We start from the raw sequence: 23544 nt of genomic DNA, 5'->3' as shown, positions 1-23544 counted from the left end.
TGAAAAAAAGAGGAAAACCTCTGGAACGGATTCTGCCATGTATACAAAAAAAGACTATTTTTGTTTTATTAAAGTAAATGCCTGTGATAGCAGCTGAAATTCTCAATGAATGTCAAGCAGCCTGATGATTCTCTAAGATTTAAGTGGATAAGATAAGATTTTAATTACGTATACTAATTGTCTGGTTTCAGACGCCTAGCATGGAGGATTTCGTAAAATGGCCGTGCCTCCTCAATGATGTCCAGAAGTACCTTCGGGAAACCACTGATATCGGCAGGCTTGGGTTCGGATTGGACCCAGCCTGTACTCTTTAAGGCGTTCTCGTAAGCCCCATTACCCCTGTGGATAGCAAGCATCGACTTGGAAGTATGCCACGGGATCTCCGTATCCTTGATAGCATCCCACTTGAGCAGTGACTCGCGAAAGGGGAGATCTAAAGCCTGGCAGAATGCTCTCAGCATCTTTTCTGGGTCACGCTGGAGATCGTCGGCGTCAAGGATGACAGGAGGTTTGCCTAGCCAAGATTCCAGATGATCGACCAAATCCACTAGGTTCCCGAAACCGAATCCCTTCATACCAGTTAGGCGAGCCATCTGCGCGTACTGCTCCGCTGTGAAGCCCACTTTCTCCGTGAGTTTTATGCCAGAACTTACCGTCTTTTCCGGGTTACGTATGAGGAAGGCGTGGCTGAAGCCCTCGGGGAGTTGATCGTACTTTCCTGAGACGGCAATAGCATGATCCTTGAGGAAAACCAGATCCCTGGTTGGATAGTCAGCCTCCAGTAGGGCCTTGACCTCACCAAAGGACATATCGTCCTCCACAGGAAACGGCAGAGGAGGCATATCTATTTGGCGTTCAGGGCCAAAGGTGTTAGCACCCGAGTAAAGTTCATTGAAAACTTCTACGTTACCATAGTTACCAAAGCTCATCACCATGGCAGTAGATAAGCAACGTGGGGAGGACCATAAAGCCAGACGTTTGGGTTTCGAATCGGCCATTTCTTCAACTCCCTGAAATCAAAAAGCAAACAAATACACTGTGGGTTTCTTTATCAGAAACACTTTATGGCAGACTATATATATGTGCATTAAAAATAAGAATTAAGAAGGGCCTACTATATTGAAAGAAAAGACATGTCATTGTTGAAATTTCTGTCATTCGCTGTGCACCCGACTTTAAAAGATGAAAGACACCAGACGACGTGAGCGCCGCAGAGCACGCACCCAGCTTCCTAATTAACTGTAGTGCTACATAACCCAGGGGTGAATGCCAGATTGTTTCCTAAATCCCGTGGTCTTGGATTCATTTAGATCTGTTCAAAATTGAATAGGGCCAACCGTAACCACAGATGTGTTGCATTATAGCCGCTTACGTGAAGGGTGATGGCGAAGCATACCATGGCTATACATGCGCTGAACCTTGGCTAAATAACACAAAATTGGCCCATCAATTGTCAGGAACCTCCTGGCGACGTGACTTGAGATCAGCGATAGGACAGCCTTACCATTCAGCGTTAGCAAACATTTACAAATGGCTGCTTTTGAATCGACTATCATGCCTGATATGTTGGGTTAATATTGTAGTAAAACCGGGGCCCCGTACGTCAATGGTATAGTCTACCCATACCTTTCCCCCTCTGAGGAAGATATGGACCAGTCCATCCGGTCATCCCACCCCTTTGTTACATGTATCCTTTTGTTACTAATTCTAGTGGGAACGCCTTAACCCAGTATCTCTCAGCCATTAGGTTTCTTGCTTTGCTGATTTGCATAGTTCCTTTGTCTGGGTTCCCTGCACTGGGTGTTGGCTCACTTAAAACCTAGGTGCTTGGAATTTTGGGGGGAGTCCAGCAGTTGGGTTCGGTATGGTAACATCTAGTGGAGGGCAAGGCTCTCGCCATGCCTGGGTTTGGAGAGATTTTCATGTAAGTTGATTGGTTTTAATTGCCCCTGGTTAATTTGTTTTATTTCTTTACCGGTCACCAAGTTCTGTTTGCATTTCACAACTTGTCATGAACCGCCTTAAATCCAGCCAATAATCGTAGGAAAGGCAGTAAATAATTTTGGTGATTTTCTAAATAAAACTTGATTGTTAATGGCCGGCAAAGTCTCGTTTTAAAGTCTTGTCTCTTTTGCTGTTGCCCGCCCACGCTACAATATGTAACAGACAGGTATTCTTATTTCCATGTACTGGAGTAAGGATTCCGCATTGTGTAAGTAGACCGGTTTGTACGGAAAGAACGTGCATGCACCACACCACCAATGTACATGTACACGACCACTGATCAGCTGTGTGACCAGTTCATTCGTAATAACAGGAGTATATGAAATTCAAAAAGCAGATTTTCCAAACGTACTGTCTTGACTCTCACTGTCAATAAGCCAACATGATTTGTGCTAGGCTACTAGTACTACTCGGAGTGGCTGCCGGAAACCCAGCTCAGTTTAATGGCAAGATTCGCCATTCTTTGAGGAGGGTTTTCGAAGCTGTATTGATGAAAGAGGAGTTTCTTCTTAAAACATTTATCTGCAGAACTTACCCAAATTAATTTCAGACCGTGTATATGGAGGTCGTCCTAAAAACTAAACTCACCGAGAGACAAACTTACAGCGCAATAGTACCACTCATCAAAACTGCAGGCTGCCGAGTTGAATGGTTGAAACATGGAGGCAGAAAGACGTAGCCCTGTACGTCGGTATAGTATCGATTAACAACGTCACTCGTAGACTCTGTGCTGAACCGTGCAATTTAAAAGAACAGCCTCAAATCAACTGGGTAAAAATGATTGCCTCACGTCGTTTGGAATGGTTTTCGGGGAGTCCGTAATGACGACGCAGTCGCTTTTGTGAGAAAAAAGGTCGTTCACTGATAAAGCTTTGACACGACGACTGTTGAATGAAGAGTAGCAATGACTTGTGCGTGTGTTACCCTCCATCACTCACGCGTGAGATCACCGGCGATGATTCCACCTGATTCCTGAAGCATACGGCAACTCTTTACAGGTTATTACCTGGCTTTATACTTCACTCTTGGGTTTGGATGGCAGCCTCCCTCGTATAGTGAATGAATGTACCCTTTTTCTGGGGAAACGAACGGGAGAAATACTGAATTCGATTCGTCAAACCACACCCACTGTACCCAAACCGTGTACCATCTTTAAAAACAAACATTCCCAAATTACAGGCAGAAACAAATTTATTTTTTATTACTTTTATAAGCGGTTATTTCTCGGCATGTCCAGTCAGCGTCGTGGCAACACGCGTAAGAAGGATTTTTGGGACTAACAGCTGAACGAGCAAAAACTATCACCGCAATCTCTACTGCGTGATTGGTTGCCCATCAAGCGGATGCTGGTTGCTATGGAGTGTGTTGGGTAGCAGTCAGATGGAAGAGGAACCACCAATCATGACGTCTTTCGGATGTCCACATTTTCATGGTTGTTCATCCAGCGATTGGCCGTAACTAGATCAAAAAGTTCCACTTGATGTTTGTGTTTGATTAGTGCACCGTCCTTACTGCCCTGCCCACCCTGCTCGATGCCCAATCAACATAACTTTATTTTGTGGAGGGGGTTCCATTAATTTCTTCCACAATAAGGCAGTCAATAACAGAAACCTTGGCCAGGAATCTTGCAAGGGTACAAACAATGGCCCGGAGGTGGTCTGAGCATTTATCAGATACAGTCAGCTACAAGCCTCGACCACTGAACTGATATCATTGAAAAAACTAAGAGGAAAACCTCTGACTAAAATTTGGTTAAACAAAATAACTACACAATTTTTGTATGAAAATTGAAAACGTGAATTACTCTATAGCTGAGATTCTAAATGCATAGGCAAGTTTTCTAATGTTTCTCTATAAGATTTAAATGGATTACGCATACTAATTGTCTGGTTTCAGACGTCTAGCATGGAGGATTTCGTAAAATGGCCGAACCTCCTCAACCAGGTCGAGAAGTACCTTCGGGAAACCACTGAGATCAGCAGGCTTGGGTTCGGATTGGACCCAGCCCGTACTTTTCAGGGCGCCCCTCTCGTACGCTCCGTTAGCCCTGTGGATAGTACGAATCGACTTGGAAGTATGCCAGGGATCCCCGGATCCTTGATAGCATCCCACTTGAGCAGTGACTCGCGAAAGGGAGATCTAAAGCCTGGCAGAATGCTCTCAGCATCTTTTCTGGGTCACGCTGGAGATCGTCGGCGTCAAGGATGACAGGAGGTTTGCCTAGCCAAGATTCCAGGTGATTGGCCAAATCCACTAGGTTCCCGAAGCCAAGCCCCTTCATGAAGCGTACTTGGAACGCAAACTGCTCAACTGTCAACCCGCTCGCTCCGCCAGTTTCAGGCCAGAGCCCACCGTCTTCTCCGGTTTACGTATGAGGAAGACGTGGCTGAAGCCAGTGGGGAGTTGATCCGATACCTCCCAGAGATGGCGGCAGCATGATCCTTGAGGAAAACCAGATCCCTGGTTGGATAGTCAGCCTCCAGTAGGGCCTTGACCTCACCAAAGGGCATATCGTTCTCCACAGGAAACGGCAGAGGAATCTTTACACTGCGTTCAGGGCCAAAGCCGTCTGCACCTGAGTACAGTTCATTAATTGAAGACTTCCACGTTACCATAGATACCAAAGCTCATCACCATGGCAGTAGATAGGCAACGTAGGGAGGACCATAACGCTAGACGTTTGGATTTCGAATCAGCCATTTCTGCAACGCACTATAAAAAATGCATTTTGTATTGAAAATACTTTAAATGATATATATACGCCAATGCATTTCCTTAAAAAGATAATAACGTTCTTTTACAAAGAATGATTCCTTTAACTTCCTATAACCACAACCACGGGGTGATTGCCAGACTATTTCTTAAGAGTACAGGCTGACTGTGCATCATTAACCTGTTGCATTATGTGGCAGCCAATAGTGTCAATAGTCCAGGTTAAATGTTACCACAAAATTTACCGGTCGATTGTCAAAATTCCCTGTAACTTGAATCAAGACCAGCGAGAGGTCAGCTTTTTGACAATCTCTGCTGACACTAGTGACAGTGGCCGCTGCTGATCGACGTGAGGGTCATGCGTACAAATGAGAGTGGTAATGATTAATAGACATGAAGCATTCTCGCCATGAACTTGTCCAAAATGATTGATGGAGACCAGCCTAAAGTTAGTCTCCAACACTGAAAGGAACCTATGCATGCACTCACAACTAGATCAAAACTACACACTGCCGGGTCGTGATTAAGCCTGCGCACGAACATTCCAGATGCACATGTACATACAACCAGAGCTAGAATACATGTACACACCATACCAAAATCAACAGAACAAAAATGATTAGCTCAGTCGTTTTCGGGAAGGTCACGATGACAAAGGATCATTGCTTTTGTGAGAGGTCAGTCGCAAAGGTTTGACACGACGACTGTTTAACGAATGAAGAAACACTTCACCCCTGCGCGTACACAGTATAGTGAACTCGCTATTTAATTCACAAAATGGTTTTACCCCAAGATCGTACAGCGCCGCATACGATCTTTGGTTCTACCTTATGTGAAAGACACGTTGCACTAAGTTATTCTTGTCTCAAGTCACTGAACGCTTTTCACCGTTAGGTGTAGATGACTTCACCTTTCGCTATAATAGTAAACAGATTTATATTTGTCTGGGGAACCAACCAGAGATAAATAGCCAAAAATCGTTCATTACTAATTTGGGCCGCAGGCCTCGCGACGTTTTAATAAATTGCAATTTTCACACCACGCCCACTGTCTTTTAAAAATTCGTAAATTCCCAAAATTATGGGCCAAGAACTACATGTGTATAATTTTTTTAGTGTTCACTTTTCCAAACAAACATGTTTGATACATACATTTAAAAGGCTCTAAAAAGCCTAAATAGACGGACATTAAGTCAAAAACATCAGAATTGTGTATTTACCAGACCTTCATCAACAACTGTGCTGAGACTTTTCGGTTTCATTTTGCACTTTAAGAAACATTTTGGTCGGCAAATTTCCAAAATTATAAAAAAACAAACGGCATTTAAAATAATTCAACTTTTCCTCGTCATTTATTTCCGTCTTAAAACAGTTCTTTCACAGTCCACATCAGCTGATTTAGAAGCATTCTCAAAAGATAACATTAAAGACAGTTTTCTAAGAATGTACAATCATTGCATTTTGTAATTATTATTTGAATTACAAAAGAATACTACCAAAAACCTGCTGCAAAAAGACTATGCATAAATCATCATTGATTTATTCATAATTCAGGAAACTGAAGGTACATGTACAAAGAGGGGTATGTTACAGAAGGTCAGATCACCTTGGCCATCTCTTTATGGTTTTCCACCCCCTGCCCCGCCCACCCCTACCCCCACCCATATGGTCAAAAACCTTTATGACAAAGTCATTGAGACCCTACAAACTATCACGTTATAAAAGGTGGGACCCTGTGCCAGCAGTTTTGGAAATCAAAGAACAGAAACATTCAGAGACCTAAAATTTTCCTTGTCACAAGAGGGATGCTGTTCTGGAAACAGTGGAGTTGGTCAAAAGTTTGCATTCCTCCAACCCTCTTTTAAAATCCTGGTTTTGACTAATAAATTGAGTCAATGATTAGTTTTCATCCTTATTTTGTCCGTCCAAAAAACAGCACAGGTATTAACTTAGCATCCACTGCTGAGCATTTTCCAGTGCCTTCCTACGATCCCTTAGTTTTAATTTCCCGGATCTTCTCTAGTTTCTCCAGCTTTGCGTCTTCACTCTTGTGCCAGTCAACCTTCTGGGTGTGCTGAGCAACCGCATCCTGGACCCTGGCATCAATCATCTCACTGGTTAGAATGCCATCTTCAGAAGCATATGCACTGGCCTGTTGATAAACACATAAACAGAAAATGAAGTCCAAACAATGGAATGCTCAGAAAGTTTACATGTGACAGTCCATGCTGAAATCAGGCACTTCTGGTACATTTCTAGGCAGTTGTTGAAACAAAATTTCTGCTTAGATAACCTCTGGATTGAGCAGCATTCCTCAGGGAACCAATTTAAAGTGCAACCCACTTCATAGTATTTTGACCACTGAAGTGATTCTCGCTTAACTATTTTCTTCCCTGCTTAGCAATATTGCTTTCAAGTGGATGACTCAACTACTAATAAATACTGCTTACCTGCCAAGCCACTCCAAGCTTAGCAATCTCTCGGCCAGACAAACCCTCAGTCATCTCTGCAATCTTGGAGCACTTCTCATTGAAGTCAAACTGGCCAACCTTTAACCTCCTGCAACACAAAACAGTATCAGCAGGTCAAAGGTCATGAAGACGCTGAGCAAAATCTCAACAGCTTTTGTGTTATCTGGAAACCACACACAAGTTTGACACAACGATGCAGAAATTAACTACAACAGAGGAACCAGACTGACACTGGACATCTTCCCAATCTTTTACCTCTTTCCTTGAGTAGCTGGTTTAATGACGTAGCTATCAAAGTACAATCGCACCATTCGTTCTCTTTCCTCTAACCCTGGAAGTGTAAATGACACCATCTCATCCAGACGATCGTTGATTGCCCAATCAAACTGCTCAGGTTGGTTGCTAGCAAGCACCAACATGAACCTGAGAGAAAAATGAATGATTAAAGACAAGGTCTTTTCATGAAGTCTGCCTTTTGGTATGTTCCAGGACACGTTTGTGCCCTAGGAGTCATTGATCAACAAAAGTTGAAAACACTGATGACAAAAATAACGTCAAAGTTGCTTACTTGCTGGACTGTTCTCCAGTTCTATACAGGAAAGCATTCAATGTACTCCTTACATCTTCACTAATAAGCTCCTGTACAAAAAAAACAAAATACCTCAGACTTTCTACAAGAGACAAATGACAAGGACACTGAGGGTGAACAGTGTGATGTGTAAGGCCGATGAAAGAACCGTGACAAAAAATGACCCAGTTGACAAATCCAAACTGAGGATTTTATGAACAAGTTTCAAAAATTACTTACTGTGCTTCTTCGTCTTAAGAAAGCATCAGCTTCATCAACAAACAGGAGAACACTAAAAGAGAAAAACCCGGAGTAAAGTGAGGTATTCAGTTTACGCTTTGCTGTAACCTAACTGCACAAAACAGCTCTATATTTCAGAACCAAGAATAAGCACCAACCATTCAGGATAAGGATGTTTCAAAAGAGTACATCTCCACAAGTTTGCAAAACGTTGGTTAATCACAGTGCGCAAAATTTGTTGACCCAATGTATGGTTGGGAAGGGTTGACAGATTTTGCATGTTGTGATTGGCCAACGCGATGTAAACTCTTTGAGGCGCACTCTTGTGAATCGCCCAAATTAAAAACATGCAAAATTTTTTTTTGCACATTCACTGGAAGGCTATGAAGTTGGACTCTACCATTACTCCGCAGGTGTCATTTTCCACTCACCCTCTTCTACTTGTGGAAGCCCAGTCAAAGAGCTTGTGCATTGCACTGACCCCCTCTTTGCCCATTGGTGCTACATCCCCTCCTGTCATAATGGCATAGTCCATTCCTGAGTGAAGAGCAAGTTTCTGCAGCAAAATACAAAAATTAACATAATTACACCTGTTACCCCTGAAGTGAGTATTGCAAAAATTGATCTGCATGGTACGGGGGTAAACTGGGACAAAAATCAAAGAAATTCAACTGACTGGAATTTACCTTGGCAAATAACGTCTTGCCTGTTCCCGGTGGGCCATACATGAGAATGTTTCTATATAAACCTTTATTGTATTTTGTGTTCCGCGTTGCTATGGCGATCTCACGTAACCTCTCCTCGAGTGATGGCTGTGAAGGAATCATTGAGAAATTGTAACATTGATGCAGACACACCAGTTATAAAACTTGGAAGTTATTCATTACGCCCCTTGCAACTATACCCAAAGAAGTTGATATTAAACGGAGCCACATAACGAAACTTTCTACTTACCTTTAAGACTACTCCTTTCAAAGCATCTAGTGGCTTGTTAATCAGCCTCTTTGTTGTCGTGATCGGATGACGTAAAACTTCTAATGGCGTCAACCGTGAAGTTTCCCTGACTAGAGAGGGTTTGCCTAGACGAGCTTCAATGTACCTGGCAGCAACACCAGTACCCATTTTGGCTGAGTAGACGCCTAACGCAATCAACGTTAACCCTGCAGCCTACAGATTGGTTGACAATGTTTTATCAACAGGTGAGCTTACTAACTAGTAATGAGCAAAATTTGAAAGGAATTCATTAAACATGTGCAATTAGGATTATCTTGATAGACTAGAAGACAAGACTGATGTTTTCATTTACGTGCTGAACCATTCAGACAAGAAGATATTAAAACATCCAGAGAATAAGCAGAGAACTGATGATCAACAGAGTCTTACAGTTGCTGAGACTTTGTCCCAATCTGAGATGAAACTCTTCAGACCATCACCAATTATACTTCCTGCAGTTCTGGGAAATGTTGAGAAAAAGAGACATTTGAAATGATTCTTCAAACCTACTATGGAAAAAAGTCCAATCTTCCAATTTTCCAACCCCTGCACCATTCTTGAGGTATTAATAGTCGATGGCACTCCTTCAGAACTACTAACTTGATTGACTGCAGCACCGTCTCTCGATGTTCAGCAGCCTGTAGTTTGATTTGCTCATTATGGATATCCTTGTTCTCCCTCTCAATCTTGGCCTTGCCTCTAAGCTCCGCCTCCAGTTTCTTCATTTCATTCTTGTGCCGAAGCTCCGCCTCGTACTCTATGGTTGCTGTGAGACAAATGTCAAAGGTCAATCCAGCGAGCCAGATTAATTTTTGGAAAGGTTGTACTTAGAAAAACTGAAATTATGGCCTCATTTTGGGGGGACACCAACTGTGTCTCTAGTCAACACAATCTCCTTGAGAAAGTATAAGCAACCTTTGACCTCCCCATCCTCTGCAGTTAAAATACAACCAATCAAGGGGCTTACGGACAGAACCATTTGTCATTCTATCTGGCACCACGCTGTTTTGAAACTAACAGCACCAACAGACCAGCTAACAGACAGGATTAATCTCTGCTTACATCGTCTCATGCTCTCTTGTTTCTTGACCGACTCTTCTTGTCTCGCAAGGTTTTCCTCATTCATTCGTCTCTGAAAATCGAGATTAACAAATGAGTAACATACAAATATATACAGGACTTTCTAGTGAATTACTGATGAAAATGATGAAGTTTCTGAATTTTTTCTCTTTGCTGATGGTAGCTCAAGTTCGAGTCTTCATTACTTGCTGAGAGAGCTGATCATCGTAGCGTTTGCGGGCCAACTGGTCTTGGTATTGTGCTCTCTTCTGATGCTCCTGTGTCTCTGCTCCAAGTGTCTTCCGCTTTTCTTCTTGTTGAACTTTGATCTGCTCAACTTTCAGTTGTTCGACCGCACCCTCATACTCCTGTGTGTTAAGAAAACAAATGACATTTGAAAGTCTTCATTTTACAGCAGTAATGTTTATCTAGCCGAAACTTAGGAAGCATTCTTTCTTCTTATGAACCTTGCTGAGTCCTCCAAAATTCAAATTTTCCAAAACGCAAAATCTCATGGCTTGTGAAACCCCTTCTAGGGTTGCAGACAGTGGCCGAGTTGTACCTCACTCAATCCTACAAAATTCTCTAACCTCTTTGTTGTTGTTTGAAGGATCTTGGAGGGTTAGGGTTCATCTTGAAGATTCATCGACACATCAGAGATTGTCTCAATGCTACAGTGTAAGAACCTGCAGCAAATTAATCGCTGATAAATTCTTAAGGTTTTTGACAAGTATAATGATGAGGTCCTCTATGCAGTTGTCTCACAGACTGGACTGACCTTGATCTTAGATAGTTGCTCTTGTTGCTTGGTTCCTTCCTGCATCTTCGCAAGTTCCAGGGCACCCTTTGCATTTGCTAAAATATCAAACGTGGATCAATCAAGTACAGTCTTGTAAAGCATTCAGCATGTTCAGGAAAGATATCACTGGTGCTTTGGTACTGCATAAACATCCTTGGGAGGGTTCTGAACACACAGGCATAGTGCTGGCAGCAAAAGAAACATCAGTTATTTGGCCATGAGAATGAATATCCCGGATTTCCGTCCACCGCCTGCATATCGCTGAAACGGCTGCAGAAATATTCGTTATTTTCCAAAAAATTATTATTTCGGAAAGATCATTGTTTTTCCCATCGGAAATAGTTAAAAATTGGCTGCAAAGTAAATGGGGAGTTCATACAGTGCCGCGTACAAGATGCAAGATGGACTGAGAGCTAGTCTACTTTCATCAAGGTTGGTTCCCTTTGTATGGACACATGTAATCAATGTGTGGTATGCACACCAACTAATGAATAATGAAAAAAGCCTCGTGGGTTTTCAAAACTGTCTGGACAGAAATCCAAGTCCATTCTCATGGCCTAAGAGTGAAAGTTGTTTTAGTTAACCCAAGTTAGTATAAAGCGTTAAGAAGTCAGATTTATGACCTGTATGGACATGCACAGCATATTGCTCAACAAGTGACCAATCCGACAATTTCAAATGCAAGTAGGCAAACATTTTTCATTTAACGTGACATACATGACTATTGACTGTTTGAAATAAATTTCGAAATTCATTAACATATTCAGTAACCCTAATAATAGCATAATAGTAACATGTCTGACCAGAATGTTTAAAATGTTTTTCAATTGAAAATAAACATGATAGTGGTTTACAGGCAGATATTTATAACAATTAGTTTGCTAGTGAGTCACTTCATGCTACCAATAAACAATCGAAAGACGATCAGAACAATGACAAAGAAATTACCGGATTTGTCGAGCTCCCGAGCCGCCTTAGCGGCGCGCTCCAGCCCCGTCGGGTCGAAGTTACTCCAACTCCCCGTGCCGGGTATAGCCCCGGACTTTCCACCGTCACCATCCCCCCCGTCCTTCTTCCCACCATCTCCTCCTCCTCCACCGCCCGGGAAAAGTCCTTCTGGTAGGGTGGGAAGCTGGGGGGCCTCCTGTGGTGGGGGAGCTTTTCCCAATCCAAAAAGCCACGACATTTTTTGTTGAAAATTGGCAGTGAAATCTCACGAAACCGACCACCGAACTGATGTAACACACGTGCCGCCGTAGTCTTCCGGTCAAAGGTTATCTCCTAGAGTTTTCAGGAAAATTGAGGGCGCTGTTTCAGCTGTATTTGTCATGGAGATAATGACGCAGCGCTCATTTGCGTGTGTAATTGCTGCAGATGCATCCGGCCGGACACCTGCCGAAGTGCTGAATGCTCGAAATAACTTAATTTTTTTTTCTCTCTCTCTTTTGGAGCATTTTTAGAGCTTTCCTCAGAGGACTTGTCCAAGAAGCTTAGTCGCTGCCATGAGTGAAGAAATGGAAATCGAAGGGTAAAACTTGATACGAAATTTGCAACAAAACTTATATGAGCCTCATCATGCCAACGTCTGAATGTCTAAGTTGTAGGCCTAAGCTATATATATGTGACCTGTCACTTCAAAATGAACTGAAAGTTGGAATTTTCAAAAACTGAGATACTGGTATTTTTAATTCAGCAGAAAGAGAGTTTTTCAACAATGGTATGTACATGGAACATTTAGGGTACTAAGGTGACAATATGGCATTATTCTGGCAGCTTTGCGTCTTTGTTCCTGACATTGTTTCAACATTTTAGACCAGGCAGGAATAATACTATCGTCAAAATTGCTGAGAAAATGACATTTTTAAATATGTGATTTTGCAAAATATTTGGAATGAAATACCAGGTGAGTTACGCTTTTTAAATATTACAAAACCTAAAAATTGACCTCCATTTCAATATGACTTTGAACCCTCACAATAGGAAAATGTGGGATGCAACTTTACTCTCATTTTGTAGTGACAGTTCACATATGGTCAGCAGAGCATGGTCTGAGTCAATGTTTTTCTTCCTCCGTGGTGACCCCCTTCAACCCTCTTATACCTAGGTCATCCTCACTGCAGAGTAGTAGTGACGCCAATGCATATGTTGCAGTGACGGGTACCAACATCCCCATTGTCACCATCAGTACGCATACAGAAAAGGATCAGAAACCTGCCAAACTCCCCAAGGTAATCAGATATGTTAAGAGCCTCTCCTCCCTCATATCCATCTCGAAGCCCTAGCCCTGCCCGCATGACTAATTTCCTTTGGTGTCCCTACCAGGTCCAAAGTGATCTTGATTAAAATGATGGTATGAAAGACTTCATTTGAAACCCTTGGAGTAATTGCAGAATACCCCTCTAGAAAAAACAACCCCTGGTATGACTGGCTACGTGGGTACAAGGAGGAAGTCCCTTGAGTTGAGAAGTGTGACAGTTTGAGCTGTACCTGGCTATGAAGTATGAGGTTGATCATGCAGGGTGGCGGGGTATTCTGCCAGTTAGCTGAACACTTGATCCATTCATTATCATGCTAGATGTGGGAACCAAAAATTAACAAATTAAACTTTAAACAATTAAACAAAAAATACTTTTGGAAAGTTGTTCAGAATAATTTCCACTGCCTGTGATATCTTTGCCCAATGGTAAATATGAGCTTTTCAAACCAAAAATGGCCAAAAAAAATCTATGTATTAAATTACTGTTTGAACTTTCAACTCAGCTTCCAAGTAGTCGTTACCGCTACACTGTCTGGCATGAACTTCACAACAACGAAATCAAAGGTGATGAACTGAACAATCCCAGGGTCCGACGAGGACCTGAGGTCAAAGACAAGATCTTCTACAGCATCAAGGACCAGCAGGGGAGGCAGTTGCATCATGGGAAGAAGGGACAAGAGAAGAAAGACTACGAAAAGAGGATTGAAAATTGGGAAAATAGTCTGGTAAGTTGGAGGGTGGATGACTTGGTCTCGATTGTCACTCACTGATCATCAGTTCATCAGATACCTTTAAGATACTTTTATACAGTTCATATCAAAGACAATTATTGTTTTGAATGTTTGTCACCAACAGATGGTCAACTTGTCTTACCAGGAGCTAGGGCACCGTTACCAAGTTGAGAATTTCATGCGCATCTTGAGAAGGTTAATCCGGGCTGAGAAGATACAACTCGTCAATGATGACTTAGAAGACCTAAGCAAAGTCAGCTTCCCATCGTAAGAGTCTTCCAAACTTTCTTTCAGAGATTGTTTTGAAGGAAGTGAGATTGTGATGGCATTACTTGCAGGAAAAGTTTAAGATTTTAATCAGGTTTCTTGAAATTTGGCCTTGCATGGAGGTAAAATAGTCCAGAGACTTTTAAGTCATATGAAGGTCCAGCAGGGCACTGGAACAGGTTTGTAGTTAAGGTTAGCTTTGACTTTGGAACCCAAATTGAAACAACTGTATTGTATTTCTGATTAATCAGGTTTGATGTCCAAATTACATGTAGGTAATTACATACATTTAAAAGCTGTGACTGTCAAGTGACAGAATTTCAGGGTGACCAAAATGCAGTATGTGGAGCCAAGTTGAACTTTGTCCCCTTTTTCTTTTTCAGATGTACTGTCCTGAACCTCAACAACAACTACTTTGCCTCATTTACGGTAAACAAATTAACTTTTCGGCTCTTTCACTCAGTTTGTTTTTTTAATCATTGTGTAGCACTTCACCAGTTTTATTTAGGTTGATTTTGTAACTAAAGAAAAATCACAAAGAGGATTTGAAAACCTATTGGCTCATCAAATCAGAAGAGACCAATGCAGTCAGTTTTTAGCTTCATCACAGAAAATGGCTGGATATAAATTTCCTTAGTTACTAGGTCTGCAGCTTGGACTTCGACAAAAACAAGGAAATTCCAATCTTTACCAGATTTGTACAGTGTTTTTTCGAATTTCAGTGGCATGACTGTGAAGTGAAAAAGTTGACAAGTTGCAGGCCTGAGTTACACCATTAGCAGATAGCCTCTGCATGAGCTTATTCTTAATCCTTTGGTCAGGACAGGAATAATCCCTGTATTGTTACACAAACTGAGTGGATAACAATGAAGCCACTGTTTAATTTCCTGCAGAAACTTCCCAAGACTCCCAACCTGAGGACTCTCCTCTTGTGTGACAACTCCATCAAATCTCTGGACGGCCTACAGAACCTAAGAAAGAGCAGGCTGGAGGTCCTTGATCTCAGACGCAACCCAATCTCTTTCCAGGAATGTTATAGGCAAAGGTGAGCATTGCCACCTCAACGTTACTTTACTAAGGGAATAAATATGTGCTGGTCTTACACGTGCATTTAAGACAGGCTCAGGAGAATGGACACGACCAATGCCCGAGCCACAGGTGTGGGCATTATGAGCATTCTGTCTCCTGAGCTGGTAACCGACCAAGCACATATTTATTCCCATTCATGAATACCTTTTTTAGTCAGAGTCAAAAGAAGTCAATATATGACGAATTCCCAACAATTTTGTTGCAGAATTTTACCGTCATTTTCCTCAACACCCCCGCCCATTTTATTTTGTAGTTGTCTACAAATCTCCTTATATGGACTTGGTGTACGACGTGGCAAGCCGCATGCACAGAGACTCTAGTCTTGACCAATCAGAATCGATTAAAATTGTCTTGTATCCTTGCAGAAGCTAGCGCGTGATTTATGCAGCGTGCATTATCACTTCTCAGCAGGCATTATCAAATATTAATACACAGTCAAGTTGCACATTGTTGAATAGGGAGACTGTCTGAGGTATTAATGAATGTGCTTTATTCCATTCACAAAATCTGTAAGCACGTTGTAGACTTGACTGTTTTATAAAGCATTAGAATTGAAGGATGCAGGACTATTTGAGTGAATAGTTCCCTCAGGGGTCAATACATAAATTTGTGTTGACAAAGGGTTCATACAACCTGCTTTCATTGTTCTGTTATTGATTTTTCTCTATCCTGCAGTGTTTTCAAAGTTCTTCCTGACCTTCGTGAGCTAGATGGCATTCCTCGATTGACCTCTGACATCGAGGGTGGCTTTAACCTCCAGAATGGCTGCACAGTGTCATAGTGCATTATCCAATTTCATCTTTTTCACCTTTTTCCAACCATCTTGCAGCCGGAAAAGGGCAGGTTCTGCCAACAACCATCCTCCAAGAAGTGGGCTATCCCGCACTCAGTCTTTCAACTTGGCGTGCATGAATGTCACTCGTTATCAATACAACGGTTTTGTTGTTATGGCTGTTTGAAGTTCACGGCCACATACATGTCGGCCCGCTTGCATGGAGCTCTGAAGTGGTATAACATTTTGTCTGACCCATCGGAAGGAGATGGGCAAAAACAGTTTGTCTGATTAGGGTCAAAATGACTGCAAGGTATGACCCCAAAAATTGGATGGCTCAACACGTGAAATGCTTTGTAAAATCAATGCATGGGGAAAGAAAGTGCAACCACATGAAGACATTGGTTCCCCACCTAATAAATTGTGGGGTGGGGAAAGTTGTCAAGGAAATAGGATTCCTACTCAGATATCATCGTTTTCTATGTCACAATGAAGTCAAACATATCAACATTTTGCTCATAGTTCATCTTTGTAACTCCATGTGTCTGTACGTCTTTAGAAAAATATACAAAAGGAGATGCATCCACTCTGGAAAAACGAATGGTAGACCGATCTTACAAAGTTACAAAAATATGAGACTGTTTTATTGGTTACAAAGAAGTCAAACTGTAACATGATATTCTTACTTATCTTGGCAACCAGCCCTTTAGAAATATATACAAAGGTCCTTGCATCAAAGTTACAACACAAAAGTACTGTTGACCAATTTAACTTGAAATGCCAAAAAAATATTAAATGTAGGACTCTCACGTCTATTGTAAATAGTATACAAACTCTTGCTTGTACATAAAGGTTCTTTTGTCCAAGAATGAATTGAGATTAAAGGTAAAAAAGATGATTTGCATTTCTTGAACACATTTTTGTACAGCAGATTTCAAGTTATGCAGATCATAAGCAGATCATAAATCTTATTTTCATCTTCAGTCCGCAATTGTGTTGTAATTTTTTTTTTACGATTCTCGTCATAATTAATTTGTGGAATGATTTTGAAATCAATATTTTGTAAGTTGTTTAGGAGTATTGGATTTATTAAAGACTCAAGGTGGGTTATTAGTTTCGTTTGCAACTCACAAAATGGTGTTCAAATCTGTCTTTTCTCATAAGTTTGTTCAGGTAGAAACCAAGATTCTTCAATGTTCTTCATTACAATGGCTTAAACATCATTCTGAGTAATTTTATGCGAGGCAAATTACATCAAATATTTGTCCTCAGGAAGGCGTTACAAAAATAATTTTAAACTGAGAAAAATACTCAAACTGACCACAAGGCTTCAATCTGTAAACAAAAATTTGAGTTCAAACAAATCTTTAGGCAAGATTCTATGAAAAAATTAGTAAATGTCTTCTAAAAAGCTTTTTGTCACTGCTAACAACCTGTATGATTTGGGGTGACCCTGTTTGAATGCCCCAAAACAAAAAAATTAGTTCTGCTCTAAAAGACTGTACAAAAAATAACAAACGTCGACAATTTAACAAATCTGCAATCCCTATTCTTAGCTTAACCCTAACGTAGTCCTCAACCCTGCAATTTCAATATGATTTTTACATACACCCTAGAGGGTTAGGATTCAAAAAGAACAAAATGGAACAGATCTTGGTGTATATCTCTTATTTAAATTGTAGAGCTCCTCAGAAGAAAAACGCACTAACTTGCTCCAACAGCTGCACACTAGAAATCCATCCAGCTCCAGTTTATAAATATTGATGCAAATTTGTTCGCAAGATGGAAGACAAGTTTGGACAAGATCATCAGAAGAGCTTGGCTATTTCCTCGGAGTATCTCTTGGTCATGACTTCCCTGTCTTTAAGAAACTGTGCGTAGTGTATTGTGAGGGCCTCTGCATCATGGTTCAGTGTCTTAATGAGATTGTAGATGTACTCCTTTCTCAAGTTAATTTCAGGAAATTCTGGCAATGCAAAGACAAAGATACAATGGTCAAGATACAAGATGAAATTAATCATCTTGATGAAAAAGGCTCGAGTAAGTTTAAGTTAAGAGTCCAACAGATGCATCGAGTGGCTTGATCTCTTCACTATTTGATTGGTACAGCAAGCTGAGTTCTACAGTCCACAATTCTTCAGTAGATTAACATTTAGAGAGAATGCTGTCGTGCAGGATTATCATCAGACAGCAGCAAAAACATTGATCAACGTCTCTCGACAGTACTTACCATTCTCATCTTCTCGGTGATAACTCTCCTCAAAGTCAAACACTCCATCCTCCTCCCCTTCATATTCAAACTCCTCCCCCTCCTCTCTATCATTGTCATCATCTTCATCATCATCGTCTTCGTCTCCATCCTCATCTCTCTGCATGTCCTCATCATCCCTTCTGCTCAGGTGCATCTGCCGTAGATCCTTCAGGTACCTCTGTCGTTGCTCTTGTTCTAATTCCATGATTTCTTGAGCTGTGCCAATGAGTTGTTTCTTGTATCGTGCCTCAAAGCTCGCATCCTGAAATAAGAGCAAATTCACCTGTTAATCAAACGGTCCTGCCAACTTGACATTCTAGTTTTAAGGAAAAGGTCCAGTACATTACTTTGTGTAAATATTAATTTTATGCAGATTCTGTGCATAAATTTGATTTTTAATTCTCTAATTTACTGATGATTGGCACCGATTAATAGGCACCAAGACAATGGGAGATTAAAAATATTGATCGCCTAAATGTCTCATTACTTCGACTGACTTAGTCAGATATCATCTATGTTTCGGAAATTAGTCCACAACTAGATAGCTTGTCTCCCTGAAGCAGCCCCTTCTCCATCCAGTGGACTTACATTGTAGTATTTCATGATAGACAAAACGGACTGATGCATGCTTTCCTCATGAGCAAATTCCTGCTTCAGCATCTTGACCCTGGCCAGCCAAGGAGTTGCAGAAAGCTTAACAGCAAAACTCAACCTGTAGTCAATAACACCCGCCCCCCACAAAAGAAATTAGAGGAAATATCAGAACTTAAGTCTTTGGATAAACAAGAGGCATGCAACAAAGTTAAATTCTTGCCAGCTGATGATATGGATCAATTCTGCACCCTTAGAATTTCAATTATAATAGAACCTGAGTACATGTTACCTTGCTCCTTTGAAGAGAGTACTGGGAGGTCTAGCCGAGTGAGGAATGATTCCTTGGAAGATAACAACACGACCGTATTGTGGAACCACACCTACAGGCAGATTGATAAGCAACAAACCAAGGTAAACAAACTTATCAGTCGAACTTTGGGTCATCCCATTTGAATTTCAACTAACTCTGAAGTTGAGAGCAGGTGAATAGCAATTCTGAGCCTTGCAGCTCCTCTGCCTGCAGTATGATTGACCCAGAGCCTACACTCACTGGCAACGTATTCTGAATCGTCTCGGTTATTTTCTCGAAACACTGTCTCGCCGTAGTAGTTGGCCGTCCAGTTTGGGGTCAGGTACAGCAGGAAAGTCCACTCATCTTCTTGCTTCTCGCAGTCTTCATGGATTCGGGTGTGGTCATAAGATCGGATGACATTGCAGGCAATGTCGTAGGGGAACCATTTGTCTGTTCCTGGGAGAATGCAATCCAGTGAATATAAAAAGCAAAATCATTTTTGAATCATCTCATTTAGCAAACCAACCATTCATCATCTTCTTTATCTGCTCATGAGCACAGTAAAGACCACTGACTTGGGAATTACAATTTGCAAACTGCTTGAGACGATCAGAATTTTTCTGCCATGAAAGAAATGTTATGAACTTGGCCAAATCTCTTGATTACCTGAGACATATCTTGCAACCCGTCTGGTGATGTTCCACATTCTGCTGCGAACATAGTCATCGATGTTGAAAGCAGCTATCCACTGCACGTTATCACTGTCTGTGTCTATGCTGTCATCAAAGAAGTAATGACCTAGAAATCCAGGAAAGCATTAACTTTAATGTTTTGGGAACGGTTCTAAACATGCACTCACTTACAAGCACAACACATACAGTCATGAACCTATAAGTGACTTGAATATTTATTCTTTTTATTTTCACAGCATGGAATATCATCTGAGTTGGGGCCTACAATCTATCCTAAGTCAAAAGTTAGGGAGGTGTACCCTTTTTTTGACGACGTTACACTTGCATTGTCCATCGTCCAAGTAATGAACAGTTATATCATCATACATGTATCTTACCATGACGAACTGTGAACGATCTCAGCTTATCAAGATCCTCCGTGCTAAAGAGATCATCAAACACAAAGATCTTCTTGCCATTTTTGGCCTGGTATTTCTGAAAAACAACCACAAAGTAAAACCTACGGATCAATTTCTCCCCATTTATGCCTCTTGGTGTGATAATCTTCATTCTAAAAATTTGGACACCATTTTCCTCCTGGTTGTTTGGGATTTAATTCCGAAGATTGAGTGAATTCTGAAATTTCCATGGAAATCTCTACCATGGTGACATGACTCCCTACATCCATGGTCTCACTGACAGGCTGGTTCATCGAGGAGAATAACTCAGCTGTAGCCTGCTTCCGTTCCGCAATGCTCTGCAGTCTAGCTCCCTTGTAGTGCAACGCCTTGGTGTGATTCCTTGTGTAATGTACCATCAGGAAGAACTGGGACTGTTTAAATGCCATGCCTGGTGGTCTTGTCAGGTAGTCTAGGAACAGCAAAAGTATTACATCTCATGAAACCACTGTCATGGTACCTGTTGCTCATTTGACTCAAACCAGCTGGCCAATCCTGGCAATAAATATCGGTGCCGGGCAAAATAAACATTTGATATCGGTTGTAAAAATTACATGTCTTGAAAACAGAGAAAGAAATTTATTTTTCTTGAAGCAGCAAGCTAATTTGACTTATGAAGAGGCCTTCAATTCAAAACCCAAGAACAGGGCAATAGAGGCTTGGGGGCTTTTGTGAAAATTTCAGGGCTGACTACAAGAGACATAGCAGGCACTGCAATAGAATCAAGGACAGAAATGCATCTCACCGATAGAGCTATCCCACACAACAACCCTATTGAACTTGGGGCCCACGGTGGCAAACACATCACCCTCATCAAGCAACAGTAATTCTCCGTAATCGTTCTTCCTCCACAGCTGATTCAAGTACAGCAAAACGGTGAACTCTGTCTCATTACGATGAGCATCTCGATGAGGAAAGATGATATCACCTCTGGCAAACATGGAATGATGAATCATCTTGGTAATCAATCACAATTAATGATTTTGAATCTTTTGGTTGAAGATGGGCTCATGCCCACATCACACAAGCAATGTAGAGGTGCACATGTAAAAACTATAATCACGATTATCAATTTTGGTAAGTCTAAACTAATCATTATCATGATTATGTCCCAGTCTTGTCACAGCAGAAAAAATGTCAGCCAATGTTTGACAGCTTGAAGGTGGACTGTGAAGGATTTGAAAAATTTACCAGAACAAATACATAATGAGAACTGTCTTTTAACAGTACTTAATATGAGCTAGGTCATTTGCGTTACTTTAATGTGCATGTACCTTCTCAGGATGTTACAGACAACTTTGTAAGGTTCATAGTCGCCGTCGTCATCCATTCCTTTCCTGGGTTGAGCTAGACTCCTCACAAGACTAAGGATATGTCTGCCCGTCTGGGATTTACCAAAAGTATCTGTGTCAAATGATGCCGTCCACGGGATCCCACTTGAATTTCTTCCATTTCTGTTCTCATCTGGACCATTGTAGTTGTGAAACCTGAATTTCAAGACCAAATGAAAGACATTCATGAGAGAAGACTACAAAATGTGCTTCATAGTTCATCTTTGGAATTCATTTCCTTTCACAGTACTTCAAATTATTGGGGTTAATGGGCTACACGAAGGTTTGGTGAGTCCAAATATGTGAACAAATATTTAAATACATGAAGGATGGTGGGATGTAAAAAATCGAGTTTAAATAAACAATACTGAATCCTGCAATATGCATTACACTTCAAGGACTTCAACAGAGAGTAGGCCCTCAGATGTTTTTAAGTCAGTAGTGATACTAGAAACAACTTAGCAATGAACTCTGTACATCATAAACTGCGTTCATCCAAAATAAGATTATAAAGAGCGACTGTTTAAAAAATTCATTGGATGGTTTAATTTGGATTTGTTTTAATGGCGACAAGTTGTCTGCACAAATGAGCAAAACTGCCGTACCTCCAATCACCTGCCAAATGAAGGTAGTCATGTAAAACCATCTGCGTCTTGTACTCCAAAACATCGTCAAAGACGGCAGCGGGACGCCCATCTTTCGTCTTGAAACTCGACGGTTGGGTTTTGGAGAGTTTACCCTGACTTTCTCCAGCACCCCGGTTAAGGTTAGACGCAATGCCAAACCGATTTGGATCTGGTGCAGGCCAGAAGCGACTTGATGCTTCGTGGAATGTCACTACCGACGGCGAATCGGCTTTACTTCCGAAATTTTGGTCAAAGTTTTTCACCAGTGACAACAAAAGTGCCCATAAAGTAACTATCCAAACTTTGCATGTAACTCCCCAAACCTTCATGCTAAAGTCAGTACCACTTTTGACGATCGTATGCCAAAGAAATTAAAGAAACGACTACATGTGTATTTTAGTCACAAATGTCAAGCTATCGTGCTATCAAGCTTCTTTCATTCTTTTTAACATACCGCCCTCTATCTAGTAAAGCCAATTATTGGGGGGGGGTTCCCCAACAAGTGTAAGGGCGGGGCATTGCGTCTGTTATGTGGGGGTTCTATCATCAGCCGCTAATCAACAAGGGCGGACAAGGTAAGAAAACCTAACGAGAAAAGGTGACTTTTGATCTATTTAATAGGCCTCCCTTCCAAAACCTTGTAGAAAGCCTAAAAAATGCCTGCTTTCAACCCTCATGCAGAAAGCTGATGGGTTACATAAATTCAAGTTGTGGTTTTGGGGGCCCCCCTAAACAAGCAGAGTTGTAGACTTGGATCGCTTGACTTGGACTCGAGTTGCTATATTTTGTAACTCATGACTCGACATGTATCTACACTTTTTGACTTGTGACTTGGTCTTGCAAAAAATGACTTGTAACTTGACTTGTGGATTCGCACTTGTTACCGGTAAACGCAAGTCAGAAAATTACTCAATCAAATCTATTAAAAGTTTTAGAATAGGCCCATCAACTTATGTCTTGCATTCTTTGAATAATCAGCGGAAGACTTCGTTCAGCTCACAACTTCTACTTCACTTGTCCACCCAAGGCCAAATGCTTCTCATGCTGACAAAACATGATCTACTATAATAGTACAATAGCTGTTCAGATGCCTGTTGAAAAATGTTTCTAACTGACCTTAACAAGAAACAAAGTGACACTCCGATCAAACAAAATGATTTATCAAGAGATACTACCTATATTTTCAATACAAATAGTTGGATTTTATTTAAAAATATCAGCCAATTCAAATTGTCAAATACACTGCTAAAACACAGTACATTCATCCATTGAAATATGTGAAAAATATATTTTGAAGTATTGTATAATCAAATGATGTTACAAAAGGTAACAAGGAAGAGCAAACTGGCTTCAGTTATAG

The 23544-nt window shown here is 41.1% G+C and overlaps 4 protein-coding genes and 1 pseudogene across 7 annotated transcripts; 1 reads left to right on the top strand and 4 right to left on the bottom strand.

Annotated features, from left to right (window-relative positions):
- Positions 1–173: 173 nt before the first annotated feature.
- Positions 174–2882, bottom strand: LOC110978977 (uncharacterized). Of its 3 annotated transcripts, none has more exons than XM_022234375.2 (2): positions 2540–2882; positions 174–1010 (listed from the first exon to the last, which is right to left on the bottom strand). In XM_022234375.2, the coding sequence occupies exon 2, from the start codon at positions 996–998 to the stop codon at positions 174–176; it is 825 nt and encodes a 274-aa protein (XP_022090067.1). In that variant the 5' UTR covers positions 999–1010; positions 2540–2882. The 3 variants fall into 3 exon arrangements, with proteins under 3 accessions (XP_022090067.1, XP_087003592.1, XP_022090071.2); XM_087147466.1 differs by having other exon boundaries at positions 2593–2882; XM_022234379.2 differs by having other exon boundaries at positions 2609–2882.
- On the top strand, positions 1839–16321 carry LOC110978978 (uncharacterized). Of its 2 annotated transcripts, none has more exons than XM_022234383.2 (8): positions 1839–1924; positions 12306–12373; positions 12950–13073; positions 13606–13827; positions 13958–14100; positions 14484–14529; positions 14994–15145; positions 15865–16321. In XM_022234383.2, exons 1-8 carry the CDS (start codon positions 1865–1867, stop codon positions 15968–15970), a joined length of 921 nt encoding a protein of 306 aa, XP_022090075.2. In that variant the 5' UTR covers positions 1839–1864; the 3' UTR covers positions 15971–16321. The 2 variants fall into 2 exon arrangements, with proteins under 2 accessions (XP_022090075.2, XP_022090076.2); XM_022234384.2 differs by having other exon boundaries at positions 12297–12373.
- LOC147796523 (uncharacterized) lies at positions 3236–4797 on the bottom strand (annotated as a pseudogene).
- LOC110978975 (ATPase family AAA domain-containing protein 3-like) lies at positions 5697–12132 on the bottom strand. Its single transcript, XM_022234373.2, has 14 exons — positions 11794–12132; positions 10825–10901; positions 10253–10414; positions 10050–10119; positions 9588–9753; positions 9378–9447; positions 8949–9161; positions 8681–8806; positions 8426–8550; positions 7995–8046; positions 7755–7825; positions 7442–7609; positions 7166–7274; positions 5697–6867 (listed from the first exon to the last, which is right to left on the bottom strand). The coding sequence occupies exons 1-14, from the start codon at positions 12029–12031 to the stop codon at positions 6700–6702; spliced, it is 1815 nt and encodes a 604-aa protein (XP_022090065.2). The 5' UTR covers positions 12032–12132; the 3' UTR covers positions 5697–6699.
- Positions 16322–16575: 254 nt separating the features above from the next.
- On the bottom strand, positions 16576–22640 carry LOC110978974 (uncharacterized). The gene is made up of 11 exons (XM_022234372.2): positions 22164–22640; positions 21502–21714; positions 20973–21157; positions 20431–20639; positions 20168–20264; positions 19765–19896; positions 19357–19554; positions 19096–19186; positions 18801–18924; positions 18192–18474; positions 16576–17927 (listed from the first exon to the last, which is right to left on the bottom strand). The coding sequence occupies exons 1-11, from the start codon at positions 22511–22513 to the stop codon at positions 17770–17772; spliced, it is 2040 nt and encodes a 679-aa protein (XP_022090064.2). The 5' UTR covers positions 22514–22640; the 3' UTR covers positions 16576–17769.
- Between the last annotated feature and the right edge of the window lie 904 nt (positions 22641–23544).

Source organism: Acanthaster planci, linkage group LG16, assembly GCF_054643075.1.
Source record: "Acanthaster planci isolate LZ-2023a linkage group LG16, COTS_SCS, whole genome shotgun sequence".
Taxonomy (NCBI): domain Eukaryota; kingdom Metazoa; phylum Echinodermata; class Asteroidea; order Valvatida; family Acanthasteridae; genus Acanthaster; species Acanthaster planci.
The sequence above is the reverse complement of the archived record's forward strand: the minus strand, read 5'-3'. Positions and strand labels throughout refer to the sequence as shown.